The sequence below is a fragment of the Hippichthys cyanospilos genome, chromosome 15 (assembly GCF_059441005.1).
Source record: "Hippichthys cyanospilos isolate Australia breed blue-spotted pipefish chromosome 15, RoL_Hcya_1.0, whole genome shotgun sequence".
Lineage (NCBI taxonomy): Eukaryota > Metazoa > Chordata > Actinopteri > Syngnathiformes > Syngnathidae > Hippichthys > Hippichthys cyanospilos.
This window is the reverse complement of record NC_142383.1, coordinates 16,604,629-16,621,707: the sequence shown is the minus strand read 5'-3', so window position 1 is coordinate 16,621,707 and position 17,079 is coordinate 16,604,629. Positions and strand designations below refer to the sequence as shown.

General features: G+C 41.0%; 1 protein-coding gene and 1 long non-coding RNA gene across 4 annotated transcripts; one reads left to right on the top strand and one right to left on the bottom strand.

Moving 5' to 3' along the window:
* Positions 1-368: 368 nt before the first annotated feature.
* Positions 369-16,611, bottom strand: clip1b (CAP-GLY domain containing linker protein 1b). Of its 3 annotated transcripts, XM_088434299.1 has the most exons (21): positions 16,502-16,611; positions 15,286-15,436; positions 13,947-14,479; positions 13,630-13,754; positions 13,027-13,228; positions 12,755-12,952; positions 12,094-12,197; positions 11,961-12,021; positions 10,496-10,600; positions 9,501-9,662; positions 9,331-9,426; positions 8,825-8,882; positions 8,422-8,507; positions 8,004-8,078; positions 5,547-5,632; positions 4,978-5,011; positions 4,082-4,162; positions 3,833-3,998; positions 3,656-3,708; positions 3,479-3,591; positions 369-2,902 (listed from the first exon to the last, which is right to left on the bottom strand). In XM_088434299.1, the coding sequence occupies exons 2-21, from the start codon at positions 15,392-15,394 to the stop codon at positions 2,668-2,670; spliced, it is 2,682 nt and encodes an 893-aa protein (XP_088290425.1). In that variant the 5' UTR covers positions 15,395-15,436; positions 16,502-16,611; the 3' UTR covers positions 369-2,667. The 3 variants fall into 3 exon arrangements, with proteins under 3 accessions (XP_088290425.1, XP_088290426.1, XP_088290427.1); XM_088434300.1 differs by lacking the exon at positions 4,978-5,011 and having other exon boundaries at positions 4,082-4,160; XM_088434301.1 differs by lacking the exon at positions 10,496-10,600.
* On the top strand, positions 10,462-14,639 carry LOC148411969 (uncharacterized). The gene is made up of 3 exons (XR_015867884.1): positions 10,462-13,125; positions 13,588-13,666; positions 13,993-14,639. It is a non-coding gene; the product is annotated as an uncharacterized LOC148411969 (long non-coding RNA).
* Positions 16,612-17,079: the final 468 nt, after the last annotated feature.

Here is a 17,079-nt window from a genome sequence, read left to right as displayed (position 1 = left end):
CTGAAATTTCACCCAGATGGTGACATGTCAAATTTCAACATGACCACTTAGCAAATTTTACGGACTAAAAGGCGCACATAAAAGCCTTAAATTTTCTCACACGCTGCCAGTGCGCCTTATACAGTGTATAAACTGCCCGTTTTCATTTTTGCGGGACGAAAAAAATAACATGTAAATTCTTACATTTTGACCTCAGCTTTTCAGCTACAAATGTATTTTTCACAATTAAAATTTTAGTTTGAAATTCTGATACGCTACATAATGTAAGCTCCAATTTTGAAGCAATTTATAAGGTGACTAAGAAAAACTTAAGATTTTTTTCTTTCTTTTTTTGCTGATAGTTTGAAGAAAAACTACGAAATCATCTCTGGAAAAAGTGGACTTGCTGTTTGTATTGGACTGTCAAAAGAGTACATGTATAGTACAGTACATAGAAAAAGGGACAATGGACAACACATCCACAGAGAGACCCGTCCGTCACATATAAAACATGAATGCATCACATACAGAGAGCACTAGGTATTTTTTTTCTATACAATAAATGCAAGGGCATCTTATTAACAGGGCAGAAAAATAAGCATTTTGTACACTTTAGCTGCATGATGGCAGTGTGCGCACATTGGTCACATAAGCCTCGAATCCGTATTATATACAATTTTTCAACACGTGAGTCACATTGTGGATAGTAACACCCGGAGATTCAATATGATTCAAAAAAGTTGTGCTTCACAATGACATTGATATGTTGTAGAAATGTGTTTGTTAGCATTAGGATGCCGCTACGTAGACCGTTTAGCTTAGCACGAAAGCGGGAAAAAAAAAATTCCGGGCATAGTTTAGCTCGTGGATTTGCCTTTGCGTGTTTTTAAGATACGCTAATAGACTGTGCGTTACGATACTATTTGAATGTATTCCCTTTTCCCACCTGCGCTAGTGTTAGCTTAGCAAACAAGCCAGAGTTAACAGAACAGCAACAAAACAAAACAACGTCATTATTCGAATCACAGTAATACTCGGGTTAAATAAAAGTGACTTTTTCATCCTTCCGACAGAAAAAAAAGTAACATTTGTCAAGAATGGTTACAGACTCCACGTTGACGCCATTAAGCGTGCTTAAAGTGAACAGTGCAAAGAGGGTGAGTTCGTCGAGCTGCTACATTAGAACGGAACCGCGCTAGCTAGCTTATGTCACTGAGAAAGTCCGCGAGTATCGGGGGAAACAAAGAAACTTTTGTTAACAAGTGGAAACAAATGTTAGGAGAACATTTTTTAAAAACCACATCAAAGCTAAAATGTGGTTAAAGAGCCAGAATAGATTAGCATAGCAAGGATGTTATTTTTTTTTAAAAAAAGATGTGCTTTGCAGCAGCTAATGTCTTTTTTTTTTAAAGCATTTTTTTGTTTTTTAAATGTGTTCGCTTATGAAAATTCAACTAGTATATGACACAAACATTATGGAATTGCATAAAAACATGAGGTGCTTTTGGTTATCCTTCGAAGACAAACAACCATGAGTTTTAATCCGATTGCTTCTTAATTTGAACTATACTACAATAGGGCTGGGCGGTTAATCAAATTTATTAGATTAATTCATCATTTCAATCATCAAACATTTGAAAATGAGCTAGACTGTGAAGTGGCAGAACCATGTTTACAATATGGTATTAACTATTTACTATTAGTAGTTGAAAAGTTAATATTTTATCCAAAATGAACACTTTTAGTACTAGCCATTTTTCAACCCTACTTTAGCCTAACACTCGAAAATATTTGAAACAAATTTAAATGGGTACTTTGGATTGAACGTCTGGACTCTAAAAAATGTAATATTTTGTCTTTGGGATTGATTGAGTTCATTTGATAGCTTAATTATTTACACATACAATTATAACTAATACCCTAAACGAGCAACCAATCACGGTTCAGCTTATGCATGCCACATGACCAACAGGTGAGTCGTGATTGGTCGTGACCTGAGACTTGAGGACAGATGATGTCATTATTGGTCGACAAGTAGAAAAGTGTTGTGTATTCATGAATGATTTCAACACTGTTCTTGTCAGAGTATTTTACGCAGGATTTTTTCAAAATTAAACCTTGAAAAAATATTATCGGGTGTACTTTCCCATGAAAATCTATTAAAATCGTAATCGTCCAGAATGATTGAAGAAAATCGAATTGTTTTGGGGGGGGGGGGCATATCGCCCAGCCCTACGTTAAACTAAGAAGGCAACCGAATCAAAATTTTTTAAAAAAAAGGGTGTTTCTTTTGTGACTAAAGATGCCGGAAAAATATTTTTTGGGGTGAAACTTCATCACGAGTCTTCGATTTGACTGAAAGAAAAAAAATCTCAAGAAAAATGAAGCCATTTTACAGTAGTTTCGGCTCTTTCCCTTGTGTCACTAAAATACTGATTCCGCCGACATTTTGGATACAGGAAGTGTGCTCTTTTGGTTTAAAGCAGCAATTTTAGGACTTTCTCTGAGCACCACCAAATTTGAACCTCACACGCTGAACAGAATCGGCAAAGCATTGCATCCAAGTTTGATGACGTCAAACGTGAGGTGACCTGATCGGCTGGTAGCCCAACAAGGAATGTTTGCGAATGAACTGTACTTACATGACTATCGCACCTCGGTAGCGCATGGGGAGAACCTGGGAAAGCTCTAGAAGGTGCGGTCGTCATTGCAGGACTCGGTGGCGTGACCGAAAACCTCGCAGACGTCGCAGTACGGCCGCTCGTCGTCGCGGTGGCCGCGGTAGCTGGAGTGCGGCACGGCGTCGGGACTCTGCGCCTGCGTGGGGCAGTCCTCCGTGTCGTGCAGGTCGAAGCAGTCGCAGATGTCGCAGAAGGGGCGGGGCGGAGCTTTTTTCTCACGCTTGGATTCTGCCGGCTCCGCGCTGATAAAAATTTTTCTCGGTGTTAACAATTTCCTCCATATTTTGTCACAGCAGAAGTTTAAATCTCTGTGCTTTATTATACTAAGATTTTTGCATTGGTTTTAGGCTTGCATCCATGTCATATGTGATTTTTTCTTTGCTATTTCTTTCTTTTGTTTCCGTTTGTTTGCACTTGTTTTGTTGTACGTTTGCTGACATGTTGTTTTTAAAGTTACGATTTGTTTATGTCAATGTATCATTTTTTGCAGATTTTTTGCGCGTTTTCCTCCGTCAGTCACTCATTGATAAATAGTATATTATTGGTATGCAGTGGTGCCTCGAGATACGAACGACCCAATTTAAATTTTTTTGAAATATAACACGAGCCCGATTGCAGTTTAACAATCCCCAATATTAAAGTAGCATGAGATATGCCAAGATTTGAACTGCGAACCCCAGTACATGCTACCCAAAAGTCCACTATGCTGCCCGTGGATTATTTTAACTCATTCACTGCCAGCCCAGTTAAAATGCATCTTTGACTTATACATCCGTCAATGGCAGCGAATGAGTTCATGGATTCCAGCGGGTTCTTACCCTCCCGTGGCGTCGTTGCCGATGAACTCTGCCAAGGCCAGCTTCTTCAGTTTGACCTTCAACTCTTCGTTCTTGCGCTGCAGGTCGACGATGACGCTGTTCAGGAAGTTGATCTGACAGGAGAAGCATTTTGTTAAACAATCATTTTGGTGACGAAGGTGACGTCGTCTAGCTCACCTGACCCTCAGCAAACTCCTTCTCCTCCCTGAGCTGCTCCATAGCTTTGTCACCTGCAGGGGGCAGTGGTGAGATACCAACCAAAGTCAAGCCATGGACATGTAAACAATTTACAGGAATTTTCAAACGGTGTCTTCGTGTTTCTGATGTTGATTATTCGATCCGGCGTTCCCTCACCTGAAAGTGCTTGCTCCTGCTCTCCATCCTCCGTAGCCGACCGTCCCATCAGCCTTTGCTCCAGGTCGCGAACGCGCTCCCGCAACTGAGCCTTGTCGTGCTCCAGCGTGGCCACGGCCGAGCGCAGCGTCTCGGCCATGGCGTTCTGGCTCCGCAATGCCGCCACCTGACGGGAGAAAGGCAAAGAGACACGCTGTGGTGAGGATGAAGACGCGGATGATGTTGTGGCTCCTCTTTCTGGGCAAGCACCTCGTTCCTCAGCGTCTCCAGCTCATGTTCTTTGTCATTAGCGAGCACATCCGGAGAGTCCTCAGTGGATGTCTTCTGTCTGCAAAAAGGAGCATTTTGATTGTATTTATATGTCGTTATTTTTATTCAACCATTTTGAGTTATATTTACGTACCTTGAATTAATTCACTTTCCAAATATTTAATCGCAATTTTGGTTCATGCATAATTCCATATTCATTCAAATTTGTCACTATTTGAGTAATGTTTATGTCTCATTTTATTAGTGCAATCGGAACTCGCAAAGCGCCCTCTTGTGGCCGTTTTTTGACGTCTTTCTTTAAAATTAACAGTCATTGTTTTTTAGCATTCTATATTTTCATTAGAGAGCAGACTAGAATTTAGAACGGTAGCTACCATGAGTCGAAACATATATAGACAAAAATAAATAAATAAATCACTGTAGTGGCAAATATACATGGTGGGTCTCAGGGGGGTGTATATACTTTAAACAATACCAGAATAATGAGAGGGATCAAGTGATCCATTGTAACAATCATCTGAGCTAGCTACAGACACAACAGCTGTGCACTCACTACAAAGCCAAACTGAACACACACACACACACACACACACACACACGGGTGATGTCATTGCCGGAGCCAGGCAGCGTGAGGCGGACTGCAATTACATAACACCAGCACAGTGATGAGAGGAAGCAGGAAGTGTTTGATTGCTTTTTTGTGATGACTGCTCAGCCAATTGCGCCCATCTGCATTTCTGACATCACGGTGGGGGGTGTGCACAGTGAAAAAACACACGTGCGCACACGTTCTAAAAATAAGTCAACCTCAAGCAGAAGCTCAACACAAACACAACATGAATCATCTGCTACTTTGAATAATTACTGCATTTCCTCAAAATGTGGCTTGTGCTCGAATAGACGCCATGTCTCAATTAAATGGCAGATGTTGTAGAAGTTGGAAAAAAAAACATAATGCATGACAATATAATAAATAATAAATTAAGTACAAGACTTATGACCTGCATTTGAAGTTCTGTGAAGCTAATTTCCGTTAGCTTGTGGTGCTTTGCAGCTGTAACACTAATGCTAATTTGTATTAGCCTGTCTATAGCATTTTGCAAGCTATGTTACCTTCAAGCTAGTTGAATAGTTTGCTTGGTGGAATATACTGACGTGTGACCATACAAGGTTTCATTTACTTTGGTTTAATGTGTCAGTTTTACATCAAACGTCAACTGGAAGTGACAAACACTTTTAAGGAAACACACTCACGATTTTTTTTCTCGTTCCCTTAAATTGAGCCTATAAAAGTCTAAGTTTCTTGACTAAGCAATAGAGAACAGGTGCTACAGATAATGTTTAAAACTGTGTCTTTAATCCGTTTAAAGGCATTAAAGCATGTGGGAGAGGTAAAACCATGAAATATCATTTAAAAAGCACCACCAACACATTTAAAACTTACATGTCCTTGCGGATGAGTTGCTGCTGCTCCCGAGCGAGACTTAGCTCCTCTTGGTATTTGCAATTCTGCTGCTTCAGCGCGTCCAGCTGCACACAAAAAGACGCGGGGAGGTCGTGAAACAAAATACATCATGAATGAGCCAAATGTGATACCAAGGAGCAGTTCACAGGACAAGGCAAACAACATTTAGATGTACTAATGCAGTGGTTCTCAAATGAGAACCGTACGTGAAGTCACTTGAGGGCAATAGGTAAGATTTTAAAGGGGTTTCTACAGGTATCGGCAAATCTGAATGTCATGAGATAAATGGTTTCTTTTCTAATAAAAAGCAAATTAAATGGAACATGACTCCTTTGCAACTGAATGTCTTTATTTTGTTAAGTTTTATACAAATGTGAATTGTCATACGTGACGCAAAGGTCCAGCAGACGGGCCAGAAATAAAACAAAAGATAAATGTTTTGGGGCCTTGACATACTCCTGCAAATGTAGTTCCTTGGTTAAAAAATATTGCATACATGGTACGTCAAAAAAGTTGAGAACCACTGTAGTAGTAAACGCAGACGAACGACTGCACATCTAAAATGTCAATAATTGATTAGCACTTTCACATTTGTGACGATGCTGCGTCAAGCAAATGTACTTTTCAACACGGCCTTCATTTGATAAGATGAAATTTAGTACGCATTTGTATCAAGACAAAAGAGAAAAAAAGTGCCGTTTTGGTCTGCAGGCAACGTATAGTAATTGCACTTTAAAAAATGACTTTATTTCTCTACGCTGCTTTATACAGCGTTATTTTCTTCAAATCAAACTGCTAACGCTTTCTCGGGTGGCTGGATCCGATTAAGTCACATTTTGAATCAAAAAAGCTGAATGCAAACATCTCTCTGAGCATAAAGGCAAACATTTTAAACATTTCAAAAACAAATAACACATGCGTAAACATATTTTCATGTCATACAGCTATCGAGCTGCTGACTGACTTGCGGGTTCCTCAGAGGTGAGTCTGTATGTGTGAAAGTGGCGTGAAGTCATACCTGGTAGCAAGGCGAGTACACGCCTCCAGAGTAAGCGTGACAGAGCGCCGCGACGTCCATACCTTTGCTGTGGCTCGCTAAAAACAGAGCGCCTCTACGCGCGCATCAATAAAGTGCTCACCCCCCGCTAGCAGCGCAAATACTGCTCAACAGACTACGCGGGAGACAGAACATCCTCGCTCTCGCTCTCTCACTCTCACTTGGCCTTCAATTATGTAAGCGGGACTAAGACCCGCCTCCACCCCCCTGCTGCTGCTCTGCCTTTTAGTTTCCGCGCCGGCGATGACAAGCTTCACGCCAGGGCGGAAGCATCAGCTGATGTTCACGCACGTCATAAACACTGAATGTCACTTGTGCCCGCCTTAAGGATAAAAATTAATTATGATTTCTGCAGAGTAGGAAGTGGTTAGCGGTGTAGTTTTTGCAATAGTAAAATCGGATGATTATTTGCATTATGAGCGCCGAAATGATTTTTTTTCATCAGATTAATTAATTACAGATTAATCGCAATTTAGAATATTGATTAATCGCAATTAATCAGTTAGTTAAAAAGTATTTTGCCTCAAGTTTGAAGCGCTCGTGCCATGTGTTTTTAACATATATTGTCAGTTCACTACTAGCATTCTGCCTCAAAACACATTTGTCTTTTGAAAGGTTATTTTTTTAAACTTGTGCTTTGTGGAGAACATACAGTAGTTGCAATCCATTTTAATTAGAGCACCATCAGCATTTGGCTTAAAAAAACATCCCCCTGATGGGACATCATTCAGTACATAATAGAATATGAGGAATGCAAACATTAATCAACATTTTTCTTTGTGATTTTTACACATTAACACTGATGTACAGTATGCATGTATGCACATATTATATTTAATACATTTTAATCAACAATTGAGCATAAATTATAACTGTTAATATGAGTGGCAATTTTTTTAAAATAGTTTTTGGTACTTAAAAAAAAAAAAGATCTACATTTTAACTTTTTCTCCATATCTACAGAAGACCTGGGACAGCTGTGATTTTCTAATTGCAACTAATTTACTAGCTCCTCAAAATAATAACGTACAGCCATGAATGAAAATCCTGATAGCTTTTCGCAGTGTGAACTTAATAAAACTGTGAAAAATAACATTTAATAAACTATATCTGTAACCTGTCTTCATCCGAAATGTCACTTGTCTCTATAACTTGTCATAAATAAATGGATTTATCCCAAGGGAACATTTTAACTATAGAACAGTTAATTTCTCTTTCTATTATTTACAACGCTTCTTGCCATGAGGTGCGCCATGTGAGGATTACATCACCGCACACTGCGGCGAAAAGATTTGAAAGCGTCGCCGTCACTGCGCTCGGCTGCTTTTCAAAACGTGCGCGATGATTTCAAGTGGGCACTGAAGCCAACAAGTTCTGACCTGCGTTTCCAGCTCCTTCATCTCATTGGTCAGCTTCTCCAGTGAAAGCGAAGTCCCCTCAGATGTCTGGATGGCCTGCGCCGACAAGACAGCAAACATGTGACCGGCACGCCGATGTGACTTATTACGGCTGCGTTGGCCGCCCCGAGAACATGAAATAATGCGTTTGATGCTCGGCGTTCACTGGAGCGTACACGAGGACACACAGTGCACAGGTCCCTGGGGGTAAAGGTGCTCCATTTATAGCGAGGGTCCTTAACCACTGGGCTACGGACCCGATTGGGTGAGGGAGTGAACAAAATATGATATTTATTGATCATCACAGTGTGAAGAAAGATTTGAATGTCAGTGAGATCATTTCCTATTGCTCTGAAGAGACAGTTCCACCCTAATTTCTTTGAAGAACATGAAAGCCTACCTTCGTCAGCCGAGATTGAAGGTCTTCTTCTCGGCGCTGACTCCCCTCTTTCAGCTCCTGGAAGTCCTTCTTCCACTGTTCAACTTCTGAAAATGAGCAAAAGCTTCCATGTTAGGACACAAGGACGTCTCAGGGGTAAAGATGGGATGACCGTGTCATAAGAATCTTAAGTGAGAGGTAAGGCTGGGGGGGGAAAAGTTGACCATGTTGGGTAAGTTGACTTTGAGAATGGGTCGATTAAAAAAAAAAACAAGTGTAGGATCATTTGCGATTTAAAATAAAAGTTAGAATAACAATGTTCAATTCTTGCAAAGTGCAAGGGGGGAAAACTATTGTAGGAAAGAACTATTGCGATCTCAATTTAAATGAAGAGCTCAATATTTTCCAAAGACGTGTCGTTTACCTTGCGTGGCCTTTGCCATTTTGGAGCTTTCCTGCTCGGCCTGCTGCAGCTGTAGTCTCTATAGAGGAGAAAGGTTGTTGTTAAGTAATATTCTTCTTAATATTCTTTCAATAATGTATCCCCTGTGAAATATTTTTTTAAGCCCTGTATGCCCTAACCAGGGTACTTTATTCGATGAGAAAAAATAAATCTTGAAACAGCTATGCCATCAATGTCTTATTTATCAAACTTTGGAAATAAATTTGTAAAGATGTATTTTATTTAGCAACTTCAGAAAAAAAATGTATAACAATGTGTTTTATTCCCGGCACATCTGCCATAAATTTGAGTCACCAATGTCATTATGTATCTCTATATAACTTAACAAAATAAAGGTATGGCATTGGAAAGGAGTCCAACTATCTCATGTTCCAATGAATTCCCTCTTAATTTGAAAAGAAAAAGTGACTGCACCCGCACTTCTGATTGGACGGTTTGTGAAAGCATGTTTTGCACTTTTGTCTTACCAAGCTGCTCAGCTGCTGTTGCAACGAGTCCTTATCGTCCTGAATGGCCCGAATTTCCTTGTCTTTGCTCTCCAGGTCCACGCTGAGCTCGCTGATCTACCGGGTTTGCCATATTGAGATATTGGTAAGTTATCATGAAGCTCCGTTTTACAAATGAGCCAGATCCAAACCTTCTTCTCCTGGGACTGGGCTTGGGCCTTGAGGCTGGCTAGCTGCTGCTGGGAGAGTGACGCCGCGTCCTCCTTTTGTAGCGAAGCCCGAAGACGAAGCTGCAGGTCCGACACTTCCCGCTCCAGCTCCATGATGCGCGAACGCTCCGACACCGTGGCCACCTACAAGGCGAGGAAACGCCCGGCCGTAAGCGATCGTTTACATCGGTATGATTGTATATCTAAATTATGTGCATTGTGTTTATATGTTGACTAAAATAGTTAATCAATTTAAAAAAAAAAAGGGAGACAGAAGAAGATGCAGTCCAAGAATTGATTTAGAGTTTGAACTGCTATTTAACTCTGCAATAATCTGTCGCTGTTGTGTTGAAATGTCCATCATCCATTTCATAAATAAGTTGCTGCTAGACATGCAGTAAGCAAGCAATTCAAAAAAGTTTTCAATCAAAATATGTTCATTTAAAAACTTTGATATACCCTCTTTCGGTGTAAATTTCTGATGTTATAAACTCCAACTTAAACTCATGCAGCTTATCCGTGACAAAAATCTTTTCTGTTTCTTTTTTTTGGTGAATATTTGCTGCTGCGGATTATATACTGGTGCATGGATACTCAAAAACATTATGAATTAGACTGCCGTGTTTAGACTTTTTGGGGGACTTTGTACATATTCGTTGTCAAGAAAATTTCTTACTTGACTTCTTTGAAAGATAACAGGAGCAAGTTGTTCTTTTTTTTTGTCAAAGGAGCTTTGCAATAAGGTGTTGAAGTTGAGTTAGTCTTTAAATAACATGGGCAGGATGTGGTGTGATTCTGTGGAAAAAGCAAAGGCGAATAAATGCCTGAGCTTTCGTTTCGGATCCGAGGTGCAAATTTTTCTGGATCTCTGAAAAACGTAATTAGCTTCAGTGTCAAAATAGCATTATTATCCCTTTAAAAGCTTTTTTTTTTTTTTAACATGGCTCCAGTACCGAGCAGCCATTTTGAGATTTTACCCTGGTGTCCTCTAAATCCCGCTGGAGTTTGTCGGCTTTGGTCTTTTCAAAGAGCAGGCTCTGCTCAAGCTCCTTAATGCAGACGTGCTCCAGGCGGATCTGCGTCTGTTAGTGTGAGAGAGAGAGAGAGAGAGAAGCGAGAAAGGGGCAAACGTGCATGCTTTAGGCCACACGAACACATAAGAGCAGCACAGACAGGAAGCACTCACTGTCATTAAATTAAAACGTTGCGACAGGGTGACATAAACAAGGCGAGTGGCGGCGGCGGCTGAGAAAAGACAATGGAGAGGATCGTCTGGTTTGGTGACAGGTAAGGTAGCAAGTTAGGAGACGGGTAAAGTTGACAAGGGAGACGCCAGATGATTTGACAGGTAAGGTGGTGGGTCACATGACCATGCGAAAGGTATGATGATGACGTACGACAGTTGTTGGCGATAGATTGAAAGCGATGGATGGCGTAAGAAGAAAGCAGTTGGGAGATTTTTGAGGCGTCCATATGAATGCAAGTGCGGTCGAAATGTATGCAAAAAGAAAAACCAGACTGACTATTAGCTGTACTTTTTGATTGGAAAATGGAGGCGTCAATTTGACGGAGGATTTTTGACGCTTTTTGATTTTTATCTCACAGATGGCACCGGTGTTTTGTAGCTAGCAGTGGTTAAATAAATAAGTGGCAAATTATCTATATTATTAAGTAAAACAAGCATTTTGACTCACTTTTAGCGCCAGTAGTTTATAGACCAGAATGTTTTTTTTTTTGTTTTTTTTCCAGGACCAATATCGATGACTAGAAGTCAAGCGGTAACCAATTATCAGGAGCGATATTTATTTTCGGTAAAAGATAAAACATTGGCATAAAAATTACAATTGCATAATGTTGATTTTTTTTTTAATACATTTAGAAAACATCTAACCTTCTTGTAAAATTATAACAGAAAGTTCAGGGAGTTACAAAAAGTCATCAGCATGTCTTAGAAAGTGTAAATGAAAACTTAAGAATTATATCCCTCCCAATAGTTAATTACAGGAAATCCACTAATCCAAAATGTTAAGGTAATAGTAGCATCAAAATGTTACTTCTTTGTTATTCAAACAAATTTAAAACAAAAAAGGGAGTAGTTACCAATGTAATAAAGTTATCTAAGATGTTGAATAAATTATTCCCTGATCTTGACATCGTTTTAAATTTATTTATTTATTTTTTTTTAAATGCAGATACCTATATTCGTCAAAATGCCAAATATAATTGACCTGGCCGATAATTGGTCAAATGCTAACATGCTGAATTTATTGAGGGGACACTAAATTGTCTCTGCTCTGAGAGTTTGGCAAGAAGCAGCCCATGAAACAATTTTGACGATGAATTCCCTACAGTCATCTTGAGGTGGATTCATGTTTTATGAGGCATGACTTTTTAAAATGGGTTTGATGAAAAACAGACGAATTACGTAATGCGAAAAGTCACCTCCAAGTCGCCTTTGGTGATGCACGCCTCCTCCACGCGAAATTGCAGATCTTCCACTTTCCTGTGAGAAGAACAGTCAGAAAAACTTTCCAGAGTACAGAACTTTCAATCGACGTCAACCTGGTGCGCTGACCTTTTCTCCTCCTCCAGTTGGTTGAGGAGCTCCACTTTATCGCGATCGGCGGCTTCCACCATTGACCTCAGCTGGTCCAGCTTGGCCTCGGTCTCCACAGCGTACTGAGCCACACACATAAGTACAGGATGGTGGTTCGGTGTAGGATGTCAGGAAGAGATTAGAATGAGCAAACATTGTGAGAGTACTGCTTTTTCAGATTAATGTGACTCAGAATTATTTAAGTAATTGAGGAAAAAAAATACTAAGATACAGAATGACTAATTCAGCACGTGAAGTACATTTTTCTTTTCAAATTAAGAGCAAGTGGATTGGAACATGAAGCAACTATTCTGAACCTTTTACAAAAAAAAGAACAAATCTATCCTTTATTTTATTTAATTTTATTAAGTTACATAATGCTATTAGTGGTGCGTTTTTTTTTCCTGCAGACCAACCAGAAATAAAACTGATGATGTCACATGACCTTTACTCTGGAGTAGCCGAATAAAAGGCGCCCAGAGATACAACCAAATAAGTAGTTCTAAAGTTGAATAAATCCGACATGGCTGTTTTTTAATACTAAAAATGCTAGCCTTGATAAAAGGACCTTTGACATAGAAAAGTCTGCAACCTTTTAGGAATCGAAATTGCATGGGCGCCGCCCTAACATTTCACATACCTGTTCACGGCCCTTCCTGAGCAGCGCGAGCTCCTGCTGCACCTCCCCGGCGTGGCTGGTGGCCTTGGCCACCTCGCAGCGTTCCAGGTCGCGCTCTGCCAACAGCTGCTCGATGTGCTGCTGCTTCTCTTTGAGCGCCTCCTGCAGCGCCGTGGTGCCAGAGATTTTGCGAGCGTACCTGGCCGACGTCTCCGTCAACTGAACGGGGATGAGGACGGAGGACATGAGCCGAAAATTGGCACCGAGACGCGGCGGGAACGGCGGCGTCTCACCAGTCCAGCTCGGCTGGGTTTCCCGCTGACAGAGGAGGTGGTGGAGCTGATGGAGCTGACGGAGGAGGCGCTAGGGCTCCTCTTGAGGAGGGACCTCCGGTGAGAGCTCCTGGCTTTGGTCGGCGTGGTGCACGGGAAGCCGATGCGCGTCACTTTGTGGACGGGGGCGAAGAGGCCGTACCGGGGCATGCACTGGAAGTACCTGAGCAGGTTGAGGGAGGGACACGCAACACAACCGGGATGAAAATGATGAAACATTTTCTTTCATAATCTTAAAAACTTAAAAAACTTAAAAAAAAACTTAAAAACTTAAAAAAATAGCACTGTCTGTCAAAATTATAGATGATAAAGTATTTTTTACCAATTGTAATCACTTAATTTTGGGAGCCGTCCAATCTCATGCAAGTACTGAGTTTGGCTTTTGTTACTATGGTGACCAGGGGCGGGGCAAAGTGAGGGCCATTAGGTTGCATACTAAGCAAGTGGGTTCCTAGTTTCAGTAATATGTATATAAAAAAGAAACCAAGGACAAAACTAGTGATTTTATTTCTTTATTTTTAGGCAAATGAAAGCCGTCTAAGTGGGCCCGGGTGTAATGTGTACCTGGTGCCAGCTACCGCCCCATCGTTCTTGCCCAGAGGTTCGTCAAGCTCCACGCCGCACCAATCCCCTTTGGCGAAGTCCGTTTCACCCAAGAAGCGCACCACTCCCGCCTTGGTCCCGCCCACCTGACCAGAAAAGACATTAACAAACATAAATTCCACTTGGATTACAGTCTAATCTTTGCAGAAAAACATAGCAGTAGTTAAGAAATATTTAATTGTACATGGATCTGAATCAAGTACATGTAATGCTCAAGTGGTTTTCAATGGAGAGTAGGTTGAAGAATTTGAACTTTTTATTGGGAATGTCTATCTTACCAGGACGCGATCTCCTCTCCTGAGCTCCCGCTTGTTCTTTTTCAAGGAATCGGTGTCAGAGAGGTTGGAAACCGACTCAGTGGATTGGACCGTCCGGTTCAGTATGCCGGTTATTTTTCCGCCGGGAGGAATACTCCGCAAGTTTTCGACGGTCCCCGTGGAGGACGTTCCAATGAGCGCGGTCTCACTTCCCGATTGCGCGGGCTTGGCCTGCCCCCCGTTGGCTTCCTTCTCCGGCAGCGGCGTTCTGGAAAGCTTGGAGGGCCGCGTGAAAATCCCCTTGCCGTCTTCGCATTGGAAATAGCGTACGCCCGCCACCGAGCCATCGTTTTTGCCGATGGCTTCGTCCAGCACGATGCCCGCCCACTGGCCCGGGGCGAACTTGGTGCCGCCCACAAACTGGACGAGGCCCGGCTTGTTGCCGTTGACCCAGACCCGTTCCCCCAATTGGAAGTCGGGGACGCCATCCTGGCCGGGCGAAGTGGCGCCGCCGCCTGTGGGCTTCTCTGAAGGCGGAAGCGGTTTTGGAGTTCCTGCAAAGGCAGGTTTCAAGATTGTTAGGATCATTTAGCGCAGTGGACAGAGCTGTAAAAATTTAATCAACTAATAAACAACTGTTACGATAATCGAGTAATTGTTTCATTTAACTTAAAATTGGCCATATCTTCCAATTTTAACTAGGAAAACAAGGTTTTGTTCCACCCTTTAATTATTTCTTTTATTCAAATTCTATAGTTCAAAATTCATTAAATTTATGAAAGATTTTCATTTAACTATGATTAAAAAAAATGTTTATCTAGGGTTCAACTTGTTACTTTTTTCGCTCTCTCAACAATTTCGCATTTCATTGTAATCTCACCTCTGTTTTGTATATTTAAGCACAAAACGATACTAAATAAACAACGATAATTGGTACGTAATAATTGAGAGGAATATATTTTGTAAATGATTTTAATGAGAAATAAATTTTGTCTTCTGTGATCAGAGTAAGAATTTCACTTTGGGGTTTCGTGCATTACACGTGACAATGACTCTACAATTGGCAGAAAAATTAATTTTAAAAACATTTAATGAAAGCCGTAGCAGTGGGTCTAAAAATGAGCAGTAGCATTTGAAAGTAAGATTATAATAGATTTGAAAGTATTTAATTACTGTAATGGATATGCTAACTTCTGCAGTTTTGCATTATAAGTTATATTTAACTTTTTTTTTAAGAAAGTAATGTGCTTTTCACCTAACATGGATGAATCTGGAACACCAAGGGCACTTGGTCGGTGCTAAGGTAAAAGTCGAAGTAAAATGAAAATCTGAGTCAGGAAATTCTCTCTGGGGTTCTTACCTGAGGAAGGCGTGGTCTTTATGGTCACCACAGGTGGACGGCCAATTTTCGACGGGGGCTTGAGCCCACTAACTTTACCCGCTGTACTCATGGCTCCTGTTTTGTCCATCTTACGGAGGAGAGTCCTTTCCCACCATGTGAGCGGCGAGACCTGAAACATGTGCAGAATGTTTTAATACACTCCTTGTATGTTTAGATTTGAAAAACATATCCAAAACATCATTATACAGAAACTGTTTTTTTTTTTTTTTATCAGAGTGTTTACATATCAGAGAATTATTCATTTTACATACTTGAAATTTGCTAACCGGTTAAGTCAACCACAAAAATTGATCGAAAAAAATTAAAATAATTTGCAGCGCCCGGCCCTTATTTTGTGACAATTTTGTGTTGATCGCACAGATTTTTTTTTTTTTTTGCAAAATGATGCAATCCCTCAACAAAAAATTTTGGACATCCAAAGTGATGCCCCTTCGTGATAAGTTTTTCAGTTATGTCACTGTGTCCGCCAAAGTAATTTATTAAAATATTAAAGTAACATCGCTGTTACTTGAGTATATATTATGATTACTTTTGACTGCTGTGATCCATACCTTTCTCTGCATTTTCTTGCTTAAAAAAAACAAAACAACAACAGCAGCTATTAGTCAAGTCAAGCCATTAAGATACGCGAGTGGCGAACCGCGTATATGCGGGAGAACGCATTAAAAAAAAGCGCCGCAGGAAAAGGGAACTCCATCGACAAATCTCTGCTCGCTAACCCCGCCCAACTGGCGTGCTAGCACCAAAACACCGACGAGACCCGAAAATTACCCCGAGGTTAGCCACCGACTACTTTTTACGAGTCCGAATTATGCATCGATACGTCAGCCATGCGTACAACAAAATAAAGGCATGTGTTGTGTTTGTGTCGGGAATCGTGTTGTACTGACTTGAAAGAAAGTTCACCCCCAAATCGGCTCCACGCTAAATATGACTTTTCCCCATTAAAATGGCGTCTCAATGTGACGACATTTTAACTCATTTTGGGCTATTTTTAGCCGCTTTGATGTCAGTCTAAATCCCGGGCTAGCTAGCAACAGATTAGCAATAAAAAGGCGTAAACCAACACAATAGGGACTGTTTGAACATAAATGACAGCGTGTGGCCGCTCGGAACGTGGCAGCGACGTCAAAAGTAGACGGGTGTGTGGCAAAGTGTCGCCGTGGACGCTTACTTGCTGCCAGCCGGGGTGGATGCTGCCGAGTACCGTTACATGACATGTTTTTCCAGGCAGCCAGCCTTTTTCCCTCTCCTCCTCTTCTTCCTCTCCTGGCTGGGTCCCGCCTAGCGTGACGTCACAGGTTTACTCCACGCCGCCTTCAGGAACCCGGTTGGAAACTCGGTAATCCGGAAATAGAAAATCCGTGACCAAATACACCGCGATGTGGAAAACAATCTGAACATTTTTTCCCCTCATATCCAGTGAAGGCTTCAGGTACTTGTATTTTAAATTTTAGTCAGTAATTCTACTTTTCTTTACTAGATTCTTTTCATTTTTTTGCTTCCAGGATTATCGTATTTTCCGCACTATGCGCACCTAAAAGACTTTTTTTTTAAATCTGATGGTGCGCCTTATAATCGGGGTGTGCTTTATATAAGGATCAATATTGAGATTGGGATTTGTAGATGGGGAATGAACTGATAAAGTAAGATTTACCCGTTTCTTTTGTGTGTTTACAGTTGAGCAAGGTTGGTCGTATTGACATTGAGTTATTATGCTATTCAGAGTTTAGAGTTATTTGAGTTATTGTT